Source organism: Rhincodon typus, chromosome 42 (genome assembly GCF_021869965.1).
Source record: "Rhincodon typus isolate 14 chromosome 42, sRhiTyp1.1, whole genome shotgun sequence".
NCBI lineage: Eukaryota > Metazoa > Chordata > Chondrichthyes > Orectolobiformes > Rhincodontidae > Rhincodon > Rhincodon typus.
The window spans coordinates 10498940-10523637 of record NC_063373.1 but is presented as its reverse complement, the minus strand read 5'-3'; the positions used below and the strand labels follow the sequence as shown (position 1 = coordinate 10523637).

At 44.7% G+C, this 24698-nt stretch overlaps 1 protein-coding gene across 1 annotated transcript; it reads left to right on the top strand.

The window, feature by feature from the left end:
* The first annotated feature begins 526 nt into the window (after positions 1-526).
* Positions 527-13040, top strand: LOC125487591 (oocyte zinc finger protein XlCOF15-like). Its single transcript, XM_048619407.1, has 3 exons — positions 527-664; positions 1367-2052; positions 11873-13040. The coding sequence occupies exons 1-2, from the start codon at positions 527-529 to the stop codon at positions 1991-1993; spliced, it is 765 nt and encodes a 254-aa protein (XP_048475364.1). The 3' UTR covers positions 1994-2052; positions 11873-13040.
* Positions 13041-24698: the final 11658 nt, after the last annotated feature.

Below are 24698 nucleotides of genomic sequence, written 5' to 3'. Positions count from 1 at the left end.
TGCTCCTCTGATGCTGCTTGGCCTGCTGTGTTCATCCAGCTCTACACCTTGTTATCTCAGATTCTTCAGCATCTGCAGTTCCTACTATATCATAAAAGCTGGTAAATCAGCGACACATTGCTGTGCATCTGCAAGTGTGGAAATTTCAGTTGGACGGGAACAAAATTAGTAAAGCTGGTTGAAGTACGCATTATTAGAGTACAGAAAGTTATACAAAGGGAAAGAGGTTACCGGGAAGGACAGCAATGTAACAGAGCCGTGGATGGACATGGATTCTGATCTGTAGTAAGGGAGCCACATTAGCCCCAAAGCCATGGAACAAAAACGTAGTACGAATGCTTTAAATGAAAGTATTTCAAAAGTCTACTGACTCCATCTCTCCCAGCCAAGGAAATCAATAATTATACTTGATGATAACAGTGAATGGCGGCCCTTTAGCCCAGCATTCCCCGTGGTGGAGAAGGCTCCCTTTCTAGAACAGACCAGTGCGCAGGCGCTGTCCTGAACACTTTGGAGCATGCGCAGGATGACTGATGGCGAGAAGCTTCTTCTTTTGCAGCCGCCAGTGAACGAGGCTGGGGTACCGGGAGGAATGAGGGAGCCGCCGGGTGAGCGGGGAGGTCCTATTAATACCTGTTGGACGTCCCGGTCACCGAATATGAATGTAGCGCGGTGTCTGATTCTCGGGACCACGCCCTGTTAGAGTTGCCATCGTTTGTGGAGCAGTGCGCATGCGCTGTTAGCTTGGTAACTGGGCGGGGAGTGCGAGAGGCTTCTATTCCCAGCATCAGAGACAGTGGACATGGGGAGATGGATGTGCGTCTGAGCGCAGACAAGAGGGAGAAGGATTCACAGTTCTGGAGGGGACCGAGAGAGGTATGATAATTCATAGAAATTGGAATTGTCTGAATTTCTACCCTGTACTGACAGTGATGACTTTTATAAACTCCTTTTACAGGGGATCGGTAGAGAACTGCAGAGAGCAAACTTAAACTAAATATTATTCAAGATCTCACACAACACTCCTTTAATCAGGAACTGGATGTTATCTGTCTTTTAACGTGGAAGAAGAAATGTTACAATCAGATGCACAGCCTATAAAAAGCGCAGCACTCTTCACAAAAGAGGGAACCTATACGTGAGTTATAGAGACCACGGCACAGAGTCTGGCCTACTCAAAAACAGCTATCTAATTATCTAATCCCAATTTCCAGCAATTACCCCATATCCTTGTATGCCTTGGCATCGCAAGTGTACATCTAAATGCATCTTAAATATTTCTGCTTCTATCACCCCTTCAGACAGTGAGTTTCAGATTCCCATCATCCTGTGGCTGTGCTTTGTGTAAGGGTAAGGCTTGAACTAGTCATCAAACCTGGAGACAGACAACCATGCCAGCACCACAGGGAAACCATGTAAATGTAGAGATTGTGGAAAGGCATTTAAATATCCATCCTTGCTGGAAATTCATCGGCGGAGTCACACTGGAGAGAAGCCGTTTACCTGCTCCCAGTGTGGAAAAGGATTCACTCAGTCAACAACTCTGCTGAGGCACCAGCGATTTCACACAGGCGAGAGACCATTCATGTGTTGTGTCTGTGGGAAAAGATTCACTCAGTCATCTGAGCTACTGGTACACCAGCGAGTTCACACTGGGGAGAAGCCATTCACCTGCTCCAATTGTGGGAGGGGATTTACTCAAATGTCCCAGCTACTGACCCATCAGCGAGTTCACACTGGGGAGAGACCATTCACCTGTTCTGTGTGTGAGAAAGGATTTACTAATTCATCCAACCTCCTGACACACCATCGAGTTCACACTGGGGAGAGGCCATTTGTCTGCTCTGTGTGTCAAAAAAGGTTCACAACTTCATCCAACCTTCTGACACACCAGCGGATTCACACTGGGGAGCGACCATTCACCTGTTCAATCTGTGCAAGGAGATTTAGTCAGCTTGCCCACCTGCTGACGCACCAGCAAGTTCACACATGACTGAAGAGTTTGGAATATGCCATCATTTCTGCTGTTTTTCACATTCAGGACTGAATCAGGTATGCTATGATAGTTAGGGTTTGTTTCTGTTGATGTTACTCACCATATGACTGGATTAGAATTGAGTTGAAGATTCTTTGTTTTCTGAGGGGTACAGTGCCCCTTTCTCAGCATGCTGTATGTGATAGTATCCCCGAATTCCGAAAATCTCACCAGAAATGAGTTTGCAACTAATATTAATCTTCTGCTTCAAACCTATGTTGATCCCCAGTAAAATTTGAAATTTGATGTTCAAACGGTTCTGCTAATTAACATCTCCAATTGGAAAGTGTTAATGAATGTTTGCTGACAATGCTTACTGACTTGCACATTCCACACAAAGGGTCCTCCATTAACACAAGGAAGAACAGGAATGGGAATCAAGGTTTACATTGGACTGGAGGAGTTTAGTGAATGAGATTATTGACTGGTTTATATCAGACAGTAGGAGATTGGCGTCAGTGACTGTGGGGCAGGTTTATATGAACTGGAAGAGAGTAGTTTGAGTTTGGGTCTGCTTAATATCAGACAAGAGGAGATGGGTTTTAGTGACTGTGGAGTGGGTTTATATTAGACAAGAGGATATTCCTGTCAGTCACTGTGGGTTTAGGTTCTATCAGACAGGAGGAGATTTTTCACTGTGACTATAGGGCTGGATTATATCAGGTGGCAGTGACTGTGGGGCTGGTTTCTAGCAGACAGAAGGAGATTGATGTCTCGGACTGTGGACTGGTTTATATCAGACAGGAGGATATTGGGGTCAGTAATTGTGATGCTGGTTTTTAACAGTCAAGGGGCAATTGGCGACAATGACTGCGGTTTTATCCTATATCAGACAGAAGGAGATTGGTGTTTATGATTGTGATGTTGGATTATTTCAGATAACGACTGTGGGGCTGGTTTATATCAGACAGGAGGAGAGAGGTGTCAGTGACTGTGTGGCTGGATTTTTTCTGACAAGAGGAGGTTAGTCTCAGTGACTGTGAGGTTTTTACATATCTGACAGGAGGTGAATGTTGTCTGTGATATTGGATTATTTCAGATAGGAGATTGACAAAACTCTCCTATGACTGTGGGGCTAATTTATATGAACTGGAGGAGATTGGTTTCGGTGACTGCAGGCCTGGTTTATATCAGACAGCAGTAGATTGGTGTCAGTGACTGTGGGCTGGTTTCTATCAGACAGGAGCAGATTGGTAAGAGCAATCTTGAGCTCTGATGAAGAGTCGTACGGATTCAAAGTTTGCATCACCCTCTCAGTCACTGACACCAATCTCCTCTTATCTCATATAAACTGGTCCCACAGTCTGTGACACTAGTCTGCACTTGAAAACAAAAAATGCTGAAGATCACAGTGGGTCAGGCAGCATCCCTGGAGAGACAGCAAGCTTACATTTCAAATCAACATGACTTCATCAGAGCTGAAGTGGGGCTGGTTTATATCAGACAGGAGGATATTGGTGTCAGTGAATGTGTTGTTGGATTATTTCAGAAAGGAGGAGATTTTTGACAATGACTGTGAGGCTGGTTCGTGATCGATCTTGAGCTCTGATGAACAGTCATCGAGACTTGAAGCTTGCTTGATCCTCCCAGTCACTGACGCCATTGTCCTACTGTATGATATAAACCAGCCTCACAGTCACTGACACCAATTTACTCCTGAAAACAAAATTGCTGAAGATCATAGCCGGTCAGGCAGCATCCATGAAGGGGCAGGGAGGAAACATTTTGAGTCTCCATGACACTTCATCAGAGCTGATGTGGAGCTGGATTATGTTAGACAGGAGGAGATTGGGTTCAGTGAATGTGCAGCTGATTTATATCAGGTAGGCTGACATTGGTAGCAGTGACTTTGGAGCTGGTTTACATCAGACAGGAGATTGGTACCTGCGACTGAGAGTTGCTTTATATCAGACAAGAAGAGATCTGTGTTACAGATTGTGGGTCTGGTTTATGTCAGTCAGGCGAAGATTTGTGTCAGTGACTTTGTGTCTGCTTTAAACCAGACAGTAGGAGATTAATGTCAATAACTTTGGGGCTAGTTTATATCAGATAGCAGAGGATTGGTGTCAGGCTGTGAGGTTTTTATATATCGCACAGGAGAATATTGTTGAGTGTGATGTTGGATTATTTCAGACAGGAGGAAATTTTTGACAGTGACTGTGGGGCTGGTTTATATGATTTAGGGGACATCGGTGCCAATGATTATGGTGGTGTTTTATGTCAGACAGGAGGAGATTTGTGTGAGAGACTGTGAGGGAGGTTTATAGCAGACAGGACAACATTGCTCTCAGTTACTGTAGAGCAAGCTTACATCTGACGGGAAAATTATGTGAGTGACTGTGAGGGTGGTTTATATCATCTAGAGGAGTTGGTGTCAGCGACTGTGGTGCTAGTTTATATCAGACAGGAGGCAACTCGTGTCATTGACTATGAGGTTGTTATTTATCAGACAGGAGAAGATTGTTGTCTGTGAATATGATGTTGGATTATTTCAGACAGATGGAGATTTTTGACAGTGATCGTGCTGCTGGTTTATCTGAATTGGAGGAGATTGGTGTCAGTGAGTGTGGGGTTGGTTTATGTCAGTCAGGAAGATGTTTGTGGGAGTGCCTGTGAGAGTGGTTTATTATCTGACAGAGCGATATTGGTCGCAGTGACTTTGGGGCTGGTTTTGATCAGATAGTGAATATTTTTGTCAGTAACTGTGAGGGTTGTTTGTATCAGACTAGATGACATTGGTCAGTAACTGTTGAGCAGGTTTACATCTGACAGGAGGAGATTCGTATGAGTGTCTGTGAGGGTGGTTTATATCAGACAGACAGAGATTGGTGTCAGTGATCATACAGTTGGTCTATATCAACCAGCAGGCGATTGGTGTCACTGACTGTGATGTTGGATTATTTCAGACAGGAGGGGATTTTTAACAGTGACTGTGGAGGTAGTTTATATGAACTGGAGGAGAATGGCATCACCGACTTTGCGTCTAGTTTGTATCAGATAGGAGGCGAATTGTGTCAGTGACTGTGGGTCCTTTTTAAAGAAGAGAGGAGGAGATTGTTTTCTGTGAATGTGGGGCTGCTTTATATCAGATAAGAGGAGATTGGTCTTGTGACTGTGTGTGCTGGTTTATATCAGACAGTGGAGATTTTTGACAATGGCTACGGGGCTGGTTTATATGAACTGGAGGAGATTGGTGTTAGTGAATGTGGATCTGGTTTATGACAGAAAGGAGGAGATTGGTGTCTGTGTCAGTGAGTTTGGTTTATATCAGACGGGAAGCCATTGGTGTTGGTGACTGAGACTGGTTTACATCAGACAGGAAGAGATTGTCAACAGTGACTTTGGAGCTGATGTAGATCAGAAAGGCGGAGATTTGCGTCCATGGCTGTGGGACTGTTTTGTCTGAGACAGGAGGAGATTTGCATGAGTGTAGGGCTTATTAATATCAGATAGCAAGAGATACGTGTTTGTGACTGTGGCCATGGTCTACGTTTGAGAGGTGGGGATTAGTGTCAGTGTGTGTGGGTCTGGTTCATATCAGACAGGAGGAGATTTGTGTGAGTGACTATAAGGGTTGTTTCTGTCAGATAGGATGATATTGTGAAGCTGGTTTTGATCAGACAGGTGGATATTTTTGTCAGTATCTGTGAGGGTTGTTTATATCAAACAAGTGGAGACTCAGGTGAGTGACCGTGAGGGTGGTTTTTATCAGACAGACTGATTGGTGTCAGTGACTTTGGAGCTGGTTTGTATCTGACAGGAGCAGATTTGTGACAGTGCCTATCGCCCTGGGTTTTACCAGACAGGAGGAGATTGTCATCTGTGACTATGATGTTAGATTATTTCAGACAGGAGGAGGTTTTTTACAGTGACTGTGGAGCTAGTTTATGTGAACTGGAGGAGAATGGTTTCACTGACTGTGGGGCCTGGTTTATTATCAGACAGGAGGAGATTGCTGCCATTATCTGTGGGGCTTGTTTACATCTGACAGGAAAAGATTGGTGTCAGTGTGACTATGATGTTGGATTGTTTCAGACAGGAGAAGATTTTTGACAGTGACTGTGGGACTGCTTTACATGAATTGGAGGAGATCGGTGATAGTGAATGTGATGCTGGTTTATACATGGCAGTGTGTGGAGCTGGTTTATACCTGACCAGCAGCAGTTGGTGTTAGTGACTGTGGAACTGGTTTAGATCAGACAACAGGAGATTCATGTCAGTGAGTGTGGGGCTGTTTTCTATGAGAGAACAGGAGATTCATGTCAGTGAGTGTGAAGCTGTTTTCTATGAGACAGGAGGAGATTTGTGTAAGTGATTGTAGGTCTTATTGATATCAGACAGCAGGAGACAGGTGTCTGTGACTGTGGGCATGGCCTATATCTGTGAGGAGGGGATAGGTGTCAATGTGTGTGGGTGTGGGTAACGTAAGACAGGAGGAGATTCATGTGAGGTTGTTTATACAAGACAGGAGTAGATTGTTGTCTATGACTGTGATGTTGAATTATTTCAGACAGGAGGAGATCTTTTTACAGTGACTGTGGGGCTAGTTTATATGAACTGGAGGAAAATGGTGTCACTGACTCTGGGTCTGATTCTTATCAGATAGGGGGAGATTTGTGTCAGTGACTGTGAGTCTCCTTTACAAAAGAGAGGTGGTCATTGGTATCAGTGAGTGTGGGACTGTTTTATGTCAGACAGGAGGAGATTGATGTCATGACTATGGAGCTAGTTTATATCAGTAAGGTGGAGATTTTTGACAGTGACTGTGGGTGTGTTTCATATGAACTGGTGGAGACTGGTGTCAGTGAATGTGGGTCTGGTTTATAACAGACAGGAGGAGGTAGGTATCAGTGACAGTGAGTTTTTTTTATGTCAGACAGGAGTAGCTTGTTGTCTGTGACTGTGATTTTGGATTATTTCAGACAGGAGGATTTTTTTTAACAGTGACTTTTGGGCTATGTTATACGAATTGGAGGAGTATGGTGTCACAGTTTGTGGGTCTGGATTATACCAGACAGCGGAAGATTGGTGTCAGTGACTGTGAGGTTTTTATTTATAAGACCGGATGAGATTGTTGTCTGTGAATGTGATGTTGGATTATTTCAGTCAGGAGGAGATGTTTGACAGTGACTGTGGCTGGTTTGTATGATTTGCAGGAGATTATTGTCAGTGAGTGTGGGGCTGCTTTGTGTCAGACAGGAGGAGATTCGTGTGAGTGACTGTGATGGTGATTTACATCAGACAGGACAATATTGTTCTAAGTGACTGTAGGGCTCGTTTTGATCAGACAGGTGGAGATTTTTGTCAGTAACTGCAAGGGTTGTTTATATCAGATAGGACAACATTGGTGTCAGTAACTGTGGAGCAGGTTACATCAGACATTTGGTGATTCGTGAGAGTTATGAAAAGGATGGTTTATATCAGGCAGGATGAAAGAGTGACAGTGAATGTAGGCCTGCTTTACATCAAACAAGAGGAGACTCAGGTGAGCAACTGTGAGGGTGGTTTATATTAGACAGGACAATAATAGTCTCAGTGACTGCACTGGTTTACATCAGGTAGGAGAACGTTTGTGACAGTGACTGTGGACCTGGTTTATATCAAACAGGAGGAGATTGGTGTGAGTGATGGTGAGTTTGGTTTATATGAGACAGGAGGAGATTGGTGTCAGAGACTGTAAAGTTTTTAATATATCAGACAGGAGGAGATTGTTGTCTGTGAATTTGATGTTGAATTATTTCAGACAGGAGGAGATTTTTGACAATGACTGTGTGGCGGGTTTATATGGATTGGAAGAGATTTGTGTAAGTGAGTGTGAGGGTGGTTTATAACAGACAGGACGATATTGGTCTCAATGACTGTGGGACTGGTTTTGATCAGACAGGTGGATATTTTTGTTAGAACTGTGAAGGTTGTTTATATCAGGCAGGACAACACTGGTGTCATTAAATATGGATAGGTTTACATCAGACAGGAGGAGATTCATGTGTGACTGTGAGGGTGGTTTATATCAGACAGGAGGCAATTGGTGTCAATGACTGTGAGGTTATTATTTATCAATCAGGAATAGATTGTTGTCTGTGATTGTGATGTTGGATTGTTTCAGACCAGAGGAGAATTTTTACAGTGACTGTGGGGCTAGTTTATCTGAACTGGAGGAGAATGGTGTGACTCACTGTGGGTCTGGTTTATATCAGACAGGAGGTGATTTGTATCATTGACTGTGGAGCTAGTTCATATCAGAGGACAAGATGTCTGTTAGTGAATGTGGGTCTAGTTTCTAATGTCAGAAAGTGATTGGTGTCAGTGCTGGTGAGTTTGGTTTATATCAGACAGTAGGTGATTCATGTGAGTGGTTGAGGGTTGTTTAAATCAGCCAAGTGGAGATTGTTTTCAGTGACTTTGGGGCCTGGTTTATTATCAGACAAGCGGAGCTTGATTTCAGTGACTGTGGAACTGATTTATATAAACTGGAGGAGATTGGTGTCAGTGAAAGTGGGTTTAGTTTATAACAGACAGGAGGAGATTGGTGTGAATGATGGTGAGTTTGGTTTATATGAGATAGGAGGAGATTGGTGTCAGGGACTGTAAGGTTATAATATATCAGACAGGAGGAGACTGGTGCCTGTGAATGTGATGTTGGATTATTTCAGACAGGAGGAGATTTTTGACAATGACTGTGTGGCGGGTTTATATGGATTGGAAGAGATTTGTGCCAGTGAGCGCGAAGGTGGTTTACATCAGACAGGATGATGTTGGTCTCTGTGACTGTGGGTCTGGTTTTGATCAGGCAGGGGGATATTTTTGTCAGTAACTGTGAAGGTTGTTTATATCAGACGGGACGACATTGGTGTCAGTAACTGTGGAGCAGATTTACATCCGACAGGAGGAGATCCGTGTGCGTGACAGTGAGGTTGGTTTATATCAGACAAGATGAAATTGGTTCAGAGATAGTAGGAACTACAGATGCTGGAGAATCTGAGACAACAAGGTGCAGAGCTGGATGAACACAGCAGGCCAAGCAGCATCATAGGAGCAGAAAGGCTGACGTTTCGGGCCGAGACCCTTCATCAGAAATGGGGGAGGGGAAGGGGGTTCTGAAATAAATAAGGAGAGAGGGGGAGGCGGATAGAAGATGGATAGAGGAGAGGACAGGTGGAGAGGAAACAGACAGGTCGAAGAGGCAGGGATGGAGCCAGTAAAGGTGAGTGTAGGTGGGGAGTTAGGGAGGGGATAGGTCAGTCCAGGGAGGACGGACAGGTCAAGGGGGCGGGATGAGGTTAGTAGGTAGGAGTTGGGGATGCCGTTCGAGGTGGGAGGAGGGGATAGGTGGGAGGAAGAACAGGTTAGGGAGGCGGGGATGAGCTGGACTGGTTTTGGGATGCGGTAGTGGGAGGGGAGATTTTGAAGCTTGTGAAATCCACATTGATACCATTGGGCTGCAGGGTTCCCAAGCAGAATATGAGTTGCTGTTCCTGCAATCTTCGGGTGGCATCGTTGTGGCACTGCAGGAGGCCCAGGATGGACATGTCGTCTGAGGAATGGGAGAGGGAGTTGAAATGGTTTGCGACTGGGAGGTGCAATTGTTTATTGCGAACCGAGCGTAGGTGTTCTGCAAAGCGGTCCCCGAGCCTCTACTTGGTTTCCCCGATGTAGAGGAGGCCACGACGGGTACAGCGGATGCAGTATACCACATTGGCAGATGTGCAGGTGAACATCTGCTTGATGTGGAAAGTCTTCTTGGGGCCTGGGATGGGGGTGAGGGAGGAGGTATGGGGGCAGGTGTAGCGCTTCCTGCGGTTGCAGGGAAAAGTGCCGGGTGTGGTGGGGCTGGAGGGGAGTGTGGAGCGGACAAGGGAGTCACGGAGAGAGTGGTCCCTCCGGAAAGCAGATAAGGGTGGGGAGGGAAAGATGTCTTTGGTGGTGGGGTCGGATTGCAGATGGCGGAAGTGTCGGAGGATGATGCGTTGTTTATTTGATCCGGAGGTTGGTGGGGTGGTACGTGAGGACGAGGGGGATTCTTTTTTGGTTCTTATTGCGGGGATTTCACAAGCTTCAAAATCTCCCCTCCCCCTACCGCATCCCAAAACCAGTCCAGCTCGTCCCCACCTCCCTAACCTGTTCTTCCTCCCACCTATCCCCTCCTCCCACCTCGAACCGCACCCCCATCTCCTACCTACTAACCTCATCCCGCCCCCTTGACCTGTCCGTCCTCCCTGGACTGACCTATCCCCTCCCTAACTCCCCACCTACACTCACCTTTACTGGCTCCATCCCCGCCTCTTTGACCTGTCTGTTTCGTCTCCACCAATCCTCTCCTCTATACATCTTCTATCCGCCTCCCCCTCTCTCCCTATTTATTTCAGAGCCCCCTTCCCCTCCCCCATTTCTGATGAAGGGTCTAGGCCCGAAACGTCAGCCTTTCTGCTCCTATGATGCTGCTTGGCCTGCTGTGTTCATCCAGCTCTGCACCTTGTTGTCTTGGATGAAATTGGTAACAGTGACTGTGGGGCTGATTTGTACAACACAGGAGGAGATTCGTGTGATTGACTGTGCAAGTCTTATATCAGACAGACAGAGATTGGAGTCAGTAAGCATGGAGCTAGTTTATATCAACCAGGAAGAGATTGTTGTCTGTGACTGTGATGTTGGATTATTTCAGACAGGAGGAGATTTTTCACAGTGACTGTGGGCTGGTTTATATGCACTGGAAGAGATTGTTGTCAGTGAGTCTGGGGCTGGTTTATATCAGACACGATGATATTGTTCCCAGTGACTGTGGCTGTGTTTATATCAGACATGAGTAGATTGATGACAGTGATTCTGGGGCTGGTTTATTATCAGACTAGAGGAGAATGATGTCTGTGACTTTGGGGCTGGTTTACATCACACAGGATGACCTTGGTGTCAGTAACCGTGGAGCAGTTTTACATCAGACAGGAGGAGATTTGTATGAGTGACTGTGTGAGTGGTTTATATCAGAAGGAAATTGGTCTCCGTGAGTTTGGGGTTAGCTTATATTGGACAGGAGCAGAGTGGTGACAGTGACTGTGGGCCTGGTTTATATGAGACAGGAGTAGATTCGTGTGAGTGATGGTGAGGTTGGTTCATGTCAGACAGACAAAGATTGGTGTCAGTGACTGTGAGGTTGTTATTTATCAGACAGGAGTAGATTGTTTTCTGTGACTGTGATGTTGGAATATTTCAGACAGGAGGAGATGGTTTTCCAGTGACTGTGGGGCTAGTTTATATGAACTGGAGGAGAATGGTGTCACTGATTGTGGATCTGGTTTATATCAGACGGGAGGAGGTTAGTGTTAGTTAATATGGTCAAGTTTACATCGGACAGGAGCATGTTAGTGTCAGAGACTGCGGAACAGGGTTACATCAGACAGGAGAAGATTTTTGTCAGTGACTGGTGGGGCTGGTTTATATCCGACAGGAAGAGATTGGTGTTGATGACTGTGTGGCTGGTTTACATCAGACAGGAGAAATAAGTTATCTTGGAAGAGGTTCTCTGCAGATGACATGAAGGGAGATGGAGGAAGACCACACTGGGGTTTCAGGATGGAGGTCAGAGGCTCAGGGGATGAAATGAAAAACTGGCATTAAATTCAAGTTTTGAAAATCTCATTGAGGAAAAGGAATTAGTTTAGAGAGAATGTTGTGTATTTCTGCACTGAACAGACGGGGGTGGATTTTGGAAACTCCTTTTACCGAGGGTGTGAATGGTGGAATATGTATGCAGCAAATTCAAATTAGTGATTTTTAAAAAAATTCTTCTGACTCTTTATTCTGGACTGATCATGACGGTTTATTGTAAACTCTATTTTACAGGATATTAAATGATAAAAATTTGCATTCAAAGCAAGGATTGCATGACAATTTGACAGAGTAACGTAATTCAGCAGCACTTGAAAGCATTGACCTTCGAATGTGGAAAGAGAAACATTTGTCAGCTCTGTGAGAAAATATTTGAAACATGAGTGTTACTGGAAAAGCACTGAGTGACACACCCCGAATGAGCGTTTTCCAGTGAATTTTTCACAAAGTGCTTTAACTAGTTAGAAAGCCAAAAATAGTCACAGATTTCACAGTCGAGAGAATGAACATCCATGTGTTCCATGCATGGACAGGGCTTTGACTGATTATCCAACCTGCAGAGACACAACGTGAAACCATCAAAATGTGGGGACTGCAAGAAGGGATTCAGATCCCCATCCCATCTGGAAACTCATCACCGCAGTTACACAGGGGAGAGGCTGTTCATCTGCTTCATGTGTGGGAAAGACTTACTGGGTTAACAAGGTGTAGAGCTGGATGAACACAGCAGGCCAAGCAGCATCAGAGGAGCAGGAAGGCTGACGTTTCGGGCCTAAACCCTTCTGCAGAAATCGTGGGTTACTGGGTTATTCTGCTTTCAGACACACCAACACGTTAATTCTGATAACAAACCTTATACATGTTCTGACTGTGGGAAGATCTTGAAAATGAAACCAGACATGCTAACACACCAACGTCTTCACTCCGGGGAGAGATACTGTTCAGTTGCTCAGTTTGGAAAGGCAGTGACTAATTCATCGATTCTGCTGATACACCAGTGAGTTCACTCTGAGGAGAGACCATTCTCCTGTTCTCTCTGTGGTTTTCACTCCATCTTTCCATTTGTTGAGACACCAGCAAGTTCACACTGGGAAAAGGCCTTTCACTTGCTCCTTGTGTTGGAAGAGATTCACGAATTGCTCCCACCATTTGAGATGCCGGCGAGTTTAGAAGCGACTGCAGGGGTTGGTATGAAAGTAGAACATAAGGAAGGTCACAGCACAGAAAGAGGGCATTCATGTGATGGCAGTCTACACCATCTGAAAAAAACTATTGTCTCCCCAACCACTTTCTAATCCCAATTGTGAGGTTGTGATCCACATCCTTGCAGGTTCCAGTGCTTCAGGAGCAGATCCAGGATCCTTTTAAACAAGATAACAACTGTAGAGCTGGATGAACACAGCAGGCCAAGCAGCAGCATAGGAGCAGGAAGGCTGACGTTTCGGGCCTAGACCCTTCACCAGCAACACTCAGCCCTGCTAGAGGAGACAGCAACACTCAGCCCTGCCGAGTCTTCACCATCCCCCCAGACCTCCCCCTTACTGATGACGAACAGTCAGTCCTCAGTAAAGGGCTCACCTTTGTTCCCCTCCACCTACACATCAACGAATACCGCTTATGTTTGGACATTGAGCAGTTTTTCCACCGCCTCCACCTCCATGCTTACTTCTTTAACTGTGAGCCTAACCCTCCCTCTACTGACCCCTTCTCCCGCCACCAACACATCCCCGCCTCCTGGACACCACCCCAAGGCCTCCTACCTTCCCTCGACCTCTTCATCTCCAATTGCCGTCGAGACATCAATCGCCTCAACCAGTCCACCCCTCTCACTCACTCCAACCTCTCCCCCGCGGAATGTGCAGCCCTCCGCTCCCTCTGCTCCAATCCCAACCCCACCATAAAACCCACGGACAAGGGAGGCGCAGTTGTAGTATGGCGCACTGACCTCTACATCGCCGAGGCCAGACGCCAACTCTCCGACACCACCTCCTACCGCCCCCTCGATCATGACCCCACCCCCGAGCACCAAACCATCATCTCCCAAACCATCCACAACCTCCTCACCTCAGGTGACCTCCCACCCATGGCCTCCAACCTCATCGTTCCCCAACCCCGCACTGCCCACTTCTATCTCCTTCCCAAAATCCACAAACCTGACTGCCCTGGTCATCCCATTGTCTCCACCTGCTCCTGCCGCACCGAACTTATTTCCACCTATCTCAACTCCATTTTCTCCCCCTTGGTCCAGGACCTCCCTACCTACGTCTGTGACACCACCCACGCCCTCCACCTCCTCCAAAGCTTCCAATTCCCCGGTCCCCAACACCTCATCTTTACCATTTTTCTGATGAAGGGTCTAGGCCCGAAACGTCAGCCTTCCTGCTCCTATGATGCTGCTTGGCCTGCTGTGTTCATCCAGCTCCACACCTTGTTATCTCAGATTTTCCAGCATCTGCAGTTCCTACTATCTCCTTTTAAACAAGAGCTTCTGCCTCAAACTGGGCAGTGAATTCCAGAAAGCCACCACCCTCCAGGTGAAAAACGTTTCCCTCAAAGTTTGGATTCTGCTGTTAATCATATCCAGGACTGGACCATGTTCATTCTGTCAACTGGAGGTTGTTTCTGCTGATTTGTAAGGATAAGTATCAAATAAATCAGTTTTCTGTCAAATACACTGTGTGGAGTATTTGTATTTTTTTCATCAAGATGAGATTAATTAACATTCTCTTCTCAATTGTTCTGTTTCTGGACTTTTCCTTCTCTGTTAAATTAAGATTTGTATTTCCGGAGGACATCTTTTGACTTCAGGAGCTCCCAAACCAATTTTCAGGCAATATTGCAATGTAGAAAATGTGGCAATACACTTTTTGCACAGCAGGATCACAGACAGCAACATGATAGTGCCCCGATAGTCTTTTAGTGGTGCTGATTCCAACTCTGAGGAGAATAGCCCTGCTGTTTGAAACAGCACCGAATAATTTTATTAAAGGAATAGAGCTGGGATATTGTGTATGTGGCAGAGGAGAGGAATGGAGGTGGAGGACCTTGTCAAAAGGAATTTGGACTTTTCGTCAAACAGGCAAGGGCGAGGGAAAAGTGAGTGAGGTCACAATAAGCCTGACCCCTACAGTGAGTGAGGTCACAATGATCCTCATTGTCTCCCTCACTTCTTCTCAAGCACAGTCACACTGGGGAAGACCTGTGGACATGTGGACACTGGGAAGAAATTCAGTTCCCCATTTGACCTGGAACATCATCCCCATATGGACAGTGGGCAGAGGTTCCGTGTGTTGGAAGGAATTCACTTGGTCATCCAGCCTCTCAAACACACCAGTGAGCTCATACTGGAGAGAGCAAGGATTCAATTGCTCAGACAGTGATAAGAGTTTTAAAAACCCATTCACCTTTTATACTCTCCATGTAAACCACAGCTTCCAAAACTGTGTGGGTTGATCCTCTGTGAGGTTAAAAGGCAGGATTTCGGAGCTAGAAGTTCCCAGACAACAATAACTGTTGTGGAGTTCAGACTGATGTGTGACAGCTTCAAAGTCGCTTTAAATCCTGGTGTTTATTTTGTTGATGGGTGGATCCTAGTGGTCTGCTTACTGAGGCTCAATTGCCACTGCAAAACAAGCATGTGAAAAGGAAGGTGTTTATTTCTTGTTGTAGAGAGTCAATTTCTTCAATAATCAGGATCATTTTGCATCAATAAACAGCATCATGATATGTTAATACTAATTATACAATTGCGTTAAGAAATGTAATTCTATTACATTAATCATGATCTAATTATTTACATAGTTCCTGTGGTATTAGTGATCACTTGCCTCTTCAGTAATTAGGATGCAAATACAAAGATACAATTGGAAATATTTCTGTTAATAGTCAGAGCCCTATTACATATATAGTCAGAATCATATTACATTAAAGTAATTTGCTGTGCAAGTACATTAATCAGCTGTTAATAACACCTGTTTGCCTCACCCTCCGCATTCCATCAGGAATCTTCATACCCTGCCCACTTGCCCTAAAACCATTCTCTGGGGTCACACAAAGACAGCTGTTAGAATGGGGGTCACACTAGGATAAAGTTTGTGAGCAGTGATTTAATACGACCCGATTCTGGACTTCAAACACACTGATCCCAGTTCTCATCCACTGTCACACCTTCCTATTCTGTCTCCCTGAGAAAGGTTGTTATTGTTATTCATAGTTAACAGTCATCGTTGTGAGTTGTTGATTCTGATGTTGGTGATAGTTTCACTCCATTCTTCACCCTGAAATTGTTGGACGTGATGCTGTTAGACTGTACAGTATATGGCATGTGGTCATGAAAAGAGAGGATCATACTGACGAGCTTTGATGGACAACCAATTTTCTGCAAAATTCTGTCCAGTCCTGATCTGCTGATGACATTAAATGCTTTAGTGAGGTCTATAAGAGTAAGTTATGCAGTTATACTGTGTTCTGAAGACTTCTCTTAGAGTCATAGAGCTATACAGCACGGAAACAGACCTTTCGGTCCAACTTGTCCATGCCGACAAGATATCCCAAATTAAGCTAATTCCATTTGCCAGCATTTAGCCTATATCCCTCTAAACCTTTCCTATTCATTTACCATTCCAGATGCATTTTTAAATGTTGTAATTGTACCAGCCTCCACCATTTCTTCTGGCACTCATTTAATGTACACACCACCCTCTGTGTGAAAAAGTTGCCCCTTAGGTCCCTTTTAAATCTTGCCCCTCTCACTTAAACCTATGTCCTCTAATTTTGGACTCCCTCACCCCAGGGAGAAGACCTTGGCTATTCACCCTATCCATGCCCCTCATGATTCTATAAACCTCTATACACCCCTCAGCCTCCAACGCACCAGAGAAAACAGCCCCAGCCTATTCAGCCTCTCGCTACCACTAAAACCCTCCAACCCTGGCAACATCTTTGTAAATTCCCTTGGAACTGATATACGGGAGAAGATCATGCCCACTGTTCTTCTGCCAAAACAGAAACCTCACTGTATTCCTGGATACACTTGGTTTGCAAATAGATGGATTATTTTAAATATGACCCTCATGAAGGCCTTCCCTGTGATGCTGAGTATAAGTCACTATTGCTTTTTCAATCTCCTCTGGTAGCTTGGTTTTTGTAAATTGTAATGAACTTTGCACCTTACATGTACTGTAGACTGGATCTTATCTTCCAAGAGAGGAGGAGGAGGAGCTCATGAAGCTGCAGCAGAATGTGCGATTTTCTGTGCTTCAGTAGTTCAGGTAAAGTCTATTTTGCTGCTGGTTTCCAGCTAAGTAGGCAACAAATGGCCTTTTCAAACTGCAGGCTCCCTCAACCAACTTAACCACAATAGGAAGCTGCAGGAAAGCATTAAATGGAGACTGGAGGATGACCATCTCATGGGAGTACAGCTCACAGTAGCGTTCAACCCAGTAGGCTATCTGTTCACTTCTGTCGATGGCAGGAGGACAATTTTGCAGATAGTCGGACAAAGTGCCTCTTGGAGCACATTGATCATATGCAGCACGTTGATTTCCATCATAACATGCAGGTTGGATTTCTTCACAAAGATTGATACAGCCTTCATTCATACAACATCTGTCTTTTGCATAACTGTCTTGGCTGTTTTCAAGTCATGCAGGTTTCTCCCTATTGGGTTGATGCTGTACATCAGGTCAATTTTGCTTTTTGTTTCAATGACTGATTGTCATCTCTTTTGAGTAGATTTCAAAACAGTCTTTGCTGGTTCCATCTTTACCAAATGTTACTGCTGCTGTGTCAGAAATGATTGAACCCTGTGACTTGCAAACATCATCAACATTTATTGATAAAGTTTTTTTTTTAATTGTTGATGTGCCTGTGAAGAATTTTACTGTTCTTTTCCATGTTCCTTAACTTGACGAAAGTGCAAGTTAGTGAGAATTATCTGCAAAGATTAATCAGCCCTTTCTGGTTGGAGATGTTCATCAGTGAAACCTTTCACACGCTGAATTGTACATTTTACTGCACAGTTTAAGTGGTAAAGTTCATAGGTAAAAGTTTATAATTTAATTGCAATTCAGTTTCTGTTGTGAGTTCTTGAGTCAAGGGGAAAGATCAAGAAAACACATTTGTAAAGAGTCATTGGATCTCTGAATCAGCAACATTTGTAAATAATTTGGATGTGAATACGAGGGGTATGATTAGTTAATTTGCAGATGACAACAAAATTGGTGGTGTAGTGGACTGCAAAGGAAGTTACCTCAGAGTATGATGGGACCTTGATCAAATGGGCAAATAGGCTGAGGAGTGATAGATGGAGTTTAAATTAGATAAATGTGAAGTGTTGCATTTTGGCAGGGCAAATCAGGGTAGGACTTAGATATTTAATGGTAAGGACCTTGGGGTGCAGGTTCATAGTTCATTGAAAGTGGAGGCACAAGTAGACAGTGTAGTGAAGAAGGCATTTGGTATGCTTGTCTTTATTGGTCAGTGAATTGAGTATAGGAGATGGGAAGTCATGTTGTGGCTGTACAGAACATTGGTTAGGGCACTTTTGGAATACTGCATTCAATTCTGGTCTGCCTGCTATTGGAAAGATGTTGTGAAACTTGAAAGGGTTCAGAGAAGATTTACAATGATGTTCCAGGTTTGGAACCTTTGAGCTAAAGGGAGAGGCTGAATACACTGGGGCTATTTTCCCTGGAGTGTTGGAGACTGAGGTGTGACCTTATAGAGGTTTATAAAATCATGAGGGGCATAGATAGGATAAATAATGAAGGTCTTTTCCCCCAGGGTAGGAGAGTGCAAAACTAGAGGGCATAAGTTTAAGGTGAGGTGAAAGATTTAAAAGGGACCTAAAGGGCAACTTTTTCTACAGAGGGTGATGTGTGCATGGAATGGGCTGCCAGAGGAGGTGGTGGAGGCTGGTGCAACTGCAACATTTGAATGGCATCTGGATGGGTACATGAATAGGAAGGGTATAGAGGAATAGGGGCCAAATGCTGGGAAATGGAACTAGATTAATTTAGGATATCTGGTCAGCATGGATGAGTTGGATCGTACGGTCAGTTTCTGTGTTGTGCATCTCTATGACTCAATATCCAGAATATTAAATTCCAGCCTCTTATGGGTTGCTGAAATCAGCAGAAACAAATCTAATAGTGCCAGACTATCAATCCTGGATGTGATGAACAGCAGAATCCATCCTCTGTGGTCTCTTATGAACTTGATCATGTGCCACAATGATAGAGGACCTAATGAACGCCTTCCCTCACATGGAGAAGGTGAAAAGTCTCTCTCCGGTGTGAACTTTCTGGTGAGCAAGGAAAGTAGATGAACACCCTGAAACATTTGTCACAGTAAGGGCAGTTGAATGGCTTCTCCTCAGTGAGAATTTACTGGTGTGATTTGTGAGTCAACAATACAGTGAATCCTTTCTCACACACGGAGTGGGTGTAAATGGTTTCTCCCCAAGTGTGCATTCTCTGATAGACATCTGCCCTTAGTGCCTGCCTTAAGCCTGCCTTGTGGGAAGAACTTGCAGTCTGAGCATGCTGACATCTCAAAAGAATGGATGACCAAAGGTATACCTTCCGACATACGGTGCAGATGAATAGTCCTCGAGACTGTGTAAATGTTCCACAGTGAGTAGAGCTGAATGATTTCTCCACAGACTGAATTCGTGGGTAAGTCACCAGGTTGGATACCTTTGACAATCCCTTTCCACATATGGAACAGGTGAAGGGTCTCTCCCCAGTGTGAAGTCGCTAGTGTTGATTCATGTCAGATGAAGATCTGAATCTCTTTCCATCTGAGTGCAGTTTCTCAGTGTGAATTTGCTGATATGAGAAGAGGGAGGATATCTGACTAAATTATTTGCTACATACGCAACAGCTGCACGACCGCTCATCAGTGTGAATGCGTCAGTGGATTTCCAGCCAAGATGGATAATTAAATCGCATCCCACAGTCCCACGTTTCAATGGTTTGTCCCATTGTGTAGGTCCCTTTGTACCTCTCCAAGTTAAACAAACAGTTGAAGCTTCATCAACGCGCAGAATGTGTGGATGCTCTCCCTCAGGCTAGTCAGTTCGTTGGAACTCTCTCACTCGGTTGTGTGTGCCTTGGTCAATTTCCAGTCTCATTGCTGTTTGAGTTTTTTTATTTTTCCACAGACAGAACAGAGAAATGTGTCTCCCTTCGTATTGAAAGACCAATGATATTCAGCACCTGATGAACCCCGTGATCTGTCAGATGGTGGAGGCCTTTTTCCCGAGTCCCGTTCCTGAGGGAGGGAGAAGCTGTAAGTCAGAGAGCTCCCAATTATTTTCCAAATTGAGTTTCGCCTCGACAAAACCTGACTCTTTTAAGACCCTGCAAAAGGGCTTCATAAACCCTGTGCTGTTTGAAATCAAACTGCGGGACATGAAGGAAAATATAAGAAAGAGATTTAGCAAACCCTCCCCCAGACACTCAGTTCGAGGGCAGCGCAAGCCATCCGGAACAGGTACACTGCTGCTGCCGACACCGGTCGGACTCGATCTGTCTTTTTTTGGAGCAGCAGCCGCCGGAGGGAGGGAGAGGGGCAGCTCCCGAGTGGCTTCTCGCTCTGGCCTTAGTCGGTTGCCCTGGAAACCTTCGTTTGTGGAGGAGCCCGTGTCCGCGCACCTGGCTTGCAGACTGGAATCCGAGGATGTCACCGGCGTGCACGTCGATTACTATTGGCTGTTTCATGCAGGCTCCACCCTTCCATTGTGAGACGTCATAAAGTTGTCGACTGAGTTTCAGTTTGAAACTTCCTCCTCTGTGAAATATCGTGGCGCAAAGTAATGTCTCCCCCGTTCCATTTCTTTCCTGATCCAGAGAGGGAGCAGGAATGCTGTTCATGTATAACTGAAGGGAGAGGAAGTTAATACAGGAGGGTGCAGATTCTGGAAAGCTTGGTTCCTATTTCTACCTCTTTTACGGACACTGACAGCTTTAGTTGTCTCAGTTTGACACATTTTCTTGTCTGGCTAAAAGGATGCCGGCTTTCTTAATATTCAGAATGAAAATAATTGTTTCTTCAGGGATAGCTGCTACTCAAAGGGGCCATTCAATTTCATAGGGAATCATTTCCTCTTCCAGCACCGCCGTTGGAAATGAAAGCGAGGTCACTGCTATCACTCAACTAAGATTTTCCTCACATCCCTCTTTTATCCCAAATCAGGCCACAGAGTACTTCGTATTTTAAATTCACAAAATAGTAATTTTAGCATTTGAGTCTAAATTTCTGCATGAAGATTTTCAGCCTCTTTCCAGGAAAGGAAGCAATCTGCATGAGTCCGTCAATCAGCACGATTCAGCACTTTCAGGAGAATGGGAGGGCGTTTATTCGGTACCGCAGAGAATGGAAGATGAACGTGTGGGATAGAACTTCACACCTTTCAGGGAATGAGAAAGAAAGAATATTCCATATAAGTTAGAATGTTGCGTCTTCAATTTCTGTCCTGTACTGACGGATTTGATTTCATAAATTTCTATACCTTGAAGATGAGTATTTGCATTTAAACGAAATATTAAAGTACCTCAAGATATGATTCATAAATTTCACTGGAACCTGAATATTGTCAACCATTGATTCCAAAAAACAGAACGGTTTTGTTTTGAGTCCTTCTAAAGTTATATGGAAAAGTACTGAGTCGCATAACCGAGTGAGAGCTTGACAGTTCAATGATTATTGAATGAGATTAAAACTGGTTACACTGGTTACAAAATCATTACGCATTCACCGTGGGGATAGACCGTACACATGCTTGTGTGCAAGAGGCTGGTACTGGCGGTCAAATCCGGAAAGGCACAGGGACACCTGCACCATGGGGCGGCACAGTGGCTCAGTGGTTAGCACTGCTGCCTCACAGCACCAGGGACCCGAGTTCGATTGGGAGTTTGGAAATGTGGAATACCGTCGGAGGTTTGCACATTCTCCCTGTGCCTGCATGGGTTTCCTCCGCATGCTCTGGCTTCCTCCCACAGTCCAAAGATTTGCAGATTAGGTGGATTGGCCATGCTAAATCGCCCGTATTGTTCAGGGATGTGGAGATTATGTGGGTTATAGGGGATGGGTGCGATGCTCCAGGGTCGGTGTGGACGTATTGGGCCGAATGGCCTGTTTCCATACTGTCGGGATTCTATGACGATGAAACTGTGGAGACTGTGCGAAGGGATTCCAGTCAACACAGTTCAGCCCTGATGTGATTAAGAAGAAAATACTATCGCTGTTTTTAAAAAAATTATTATTAATGTGAATTTGCTGGTCTCTCAGAAGGTGTGCTGACTGAGTTGATCCAATCCAACACAATGAGCAAATTAATTGTCTGTCTTCGGTGTGAAGTCACTGATGCATCAGCAAGTCGCCTGATTAAGCAAATTCCTTCCCAGATTCAGAGCAGGAGAATTGTCTCTCCCCAGTGTGTACTCCCTAGCGTATCAGTAGGTTGGGTGACTGAGAAACTCCCCTGCCACAAATCAAACAGCCAAAGGCATCCTCTCAATGTGAGCTTACTGGTCACTCAGAACATTGAATGAGTGACAAAACCACTTCCCACACTCGACGCATCTGAACGACATGGTCTCACTGTTTAGCCAGCAGGTTGGATGTGTGAAGGAATCTCTTCCTACACTCCCATACTGTGTTGGTAGGCTTCCACCTTCAATGGATAACCAGATACCTTCCCATAGTCGCCACATTTCAACGGTTTCACTGCATCGTCAGCATCCTTTTCTCTTCTTGTGTGACATAATTTGTCAAGGTTTGAAATCACACAACATCAGGTTATAGTCCAACAGGTTTATTTGAAAGCACAAGCTTTCAGAACCTCTCTTGTTCTTCGGGTGTTAGTGAGAGAGGTAGTACCGGACACAAAATTTATAAGTTAAAAACTCATAGTGTCACACACTGATCAGAATGTATTAAACAAACCTGAGACACTGTTAAATCTTTAAACAGTTAGGTTTTAATTGATTAATATGTGTATGTAAATCCCCAAATTTCTTTTAAGTCATTGTCCTGAGAGAACTATAGGTTTTATTGGTGTAAAAAAGAGGTGAAGTTTTAGGTCAGACACTGCATGTTAGGTGTGAGCCTTGTTAAGAATCTACTTGTGTTTTGGTTTGGAGTCAGGCTGGTTTTGCTTCTAAACTAGGAATTTATAAAACGCCACATTCACTGACTATCTATAAACTGTGTGCTTTTGAACAAAATAGAATGTGTCTGCAAATACAAATTTACCCCATAGATTCATGTGTGTGTGTGTGTGTGTGTGTGTGTGTGTGAGTGAGAGAGTGTGTGTGTGTGTGTGTGTGTGTGTGTGTGTGTTTGTAGGTGTGTATGTATGTGTGTGTCAGGGTGTATAGTGTGGTAGGGTCACCTATAGTGCGACAGGAACCCAGCTGAGGTCGTTAACATGGATACTGAACTTGGATATAAGCCTCAGCTTGGCGACTCTACATTGTTGTGTATTCCGCAATATGCCTTAGAGGATGTTTACCTGAAGATCCGAAGCTGAATGTCCTTGACCGCTGAAGTGTTCCCCAACAAGGAGGGAACATCCCTGTCTGCCGATTGTTGCGTGAAGTCAGTTCATCCATTGTCAGATCATCTGCATGGTTTTGCCAATATACCGTGCCTCGGGTCATCCTTGCCTGCAGTGTATGAGACAGACAACGTTAGCCGAGTCACATGAGTATCTGCCGGGCTCATGTTGAGTGGTGTTCCCCCTGTGATGGTAATGTCGATGTCGAAGATCTAACATGTCTTGCAAAGGTTGCCATGACAAGGTTGTGTAGTGTTGCGGTCAATGTTGTCCTGAAGGCTGAGTAGTTTGCTGCGAACAATGATCTGTTTAAGTTTTGGCAGTTCTTTGAAGAGAAAAATGTAGGCCAGGGGAAGATTTTGGCGAGGTGCTTATCATCATTTATAACGTGTTGAAGACTATAAAGAACATGGCATAGTTTCTCTGCTCCTGGGAAATATTGGATGATGAAGGGTACTCTTCTGGGCATATCCTGTATCTGTATTTTCAGGAGATCATTATGATTTTTAGCTGTGGCATGTCAGAACTGGTGAATGACGAGTTGAGTATCGTATCCTGTTCCTACGAGGGCATCCTTCAACACCTTGAGGTGTCCATCTCATTCCTCCTCAGCCGAAGATATCCTGTGTATACGTAGGGCTTGTCCATAGGGGATGGCTGTTTTAATATGTTTAGGGTGGAATCTAGAGAAGTGCAGCATCGTGAGGTTATTAGTAGGCTTGTGGTAGAGTGATGTACTGAGGTGTTCGTCCCTAATGGAGATGCATTAGTCCAAGATTGAGATTCATTCTAAATAGTAGTCCATGGTAATTCTGATGGTGGGATGAAACTTGTTGATATCGATGTGTCGTTGTTTCTGTGATTCCTCGCCATGAGTCTAAAGGAAGAAAACATAGAACATAGAACATAGAACATTACAGCGCAGTACAGGCCCTTCGGCCCTCGATGTTGCGCCGACCTGTGAAACCAATCTGAAGCCCATCTAACCTAAACTATTCCATTATCATCCATATGTTTATCCAATGACCATTTAAATGCCCTTAAAGTGGGCGAGTCTACTATTTTTGCAGGCAGGGCATTCCACGCCCTTACTACTCTCTGAGTAAATGTCAATGTATCTGGTGTATAGCGTTGGTCGGAGGTTCTGTGCACAAAGAAGTGTTTCTTGAACCTGTGCATAAAAATGTTGGCATATCAGGGAGCAAATCTGGTACCCATGGCTGTTCCTTGTATTTGGATGAATAACTGGTTGTTGAAGGTGAAGACATTGTGGTCGAGGATGAAACGGATGAGTTGTAGGATGGTGTCTGGACATTGGCAGTTAGTGGTATTGAGGACTGAGGCTGTTGTTGTGATGCCGTAGTCATGGGGGATGCTGATGTAGAGTGCTGAAACATCCATCATGACGAGGAATGTTCCTGGTTCGACTGGTCAGTGGGTGATGAGTTCCTGTAAGAAATCTGTAGTGTCGAGACAAAAGACGGGGGTTTCGTGTAC

Excerpts from the sequence above, each read along its gene's own strand:
- LOC125487591 (XM_048619407.1), top strand. The coding sequence starts at position 527 with ATGACTGATGGCGAGAAGCTTCTTCTTTTGCAGCCGCCAGTGAACGAG. Across the intron at positions 665-1,366 it reads CCCGGTCACCGAATATGAAT|TCATCAAACCTGGAGACAGA; the intron begins GTAGCGCGGTGT and ends GGCTTGAACTAG.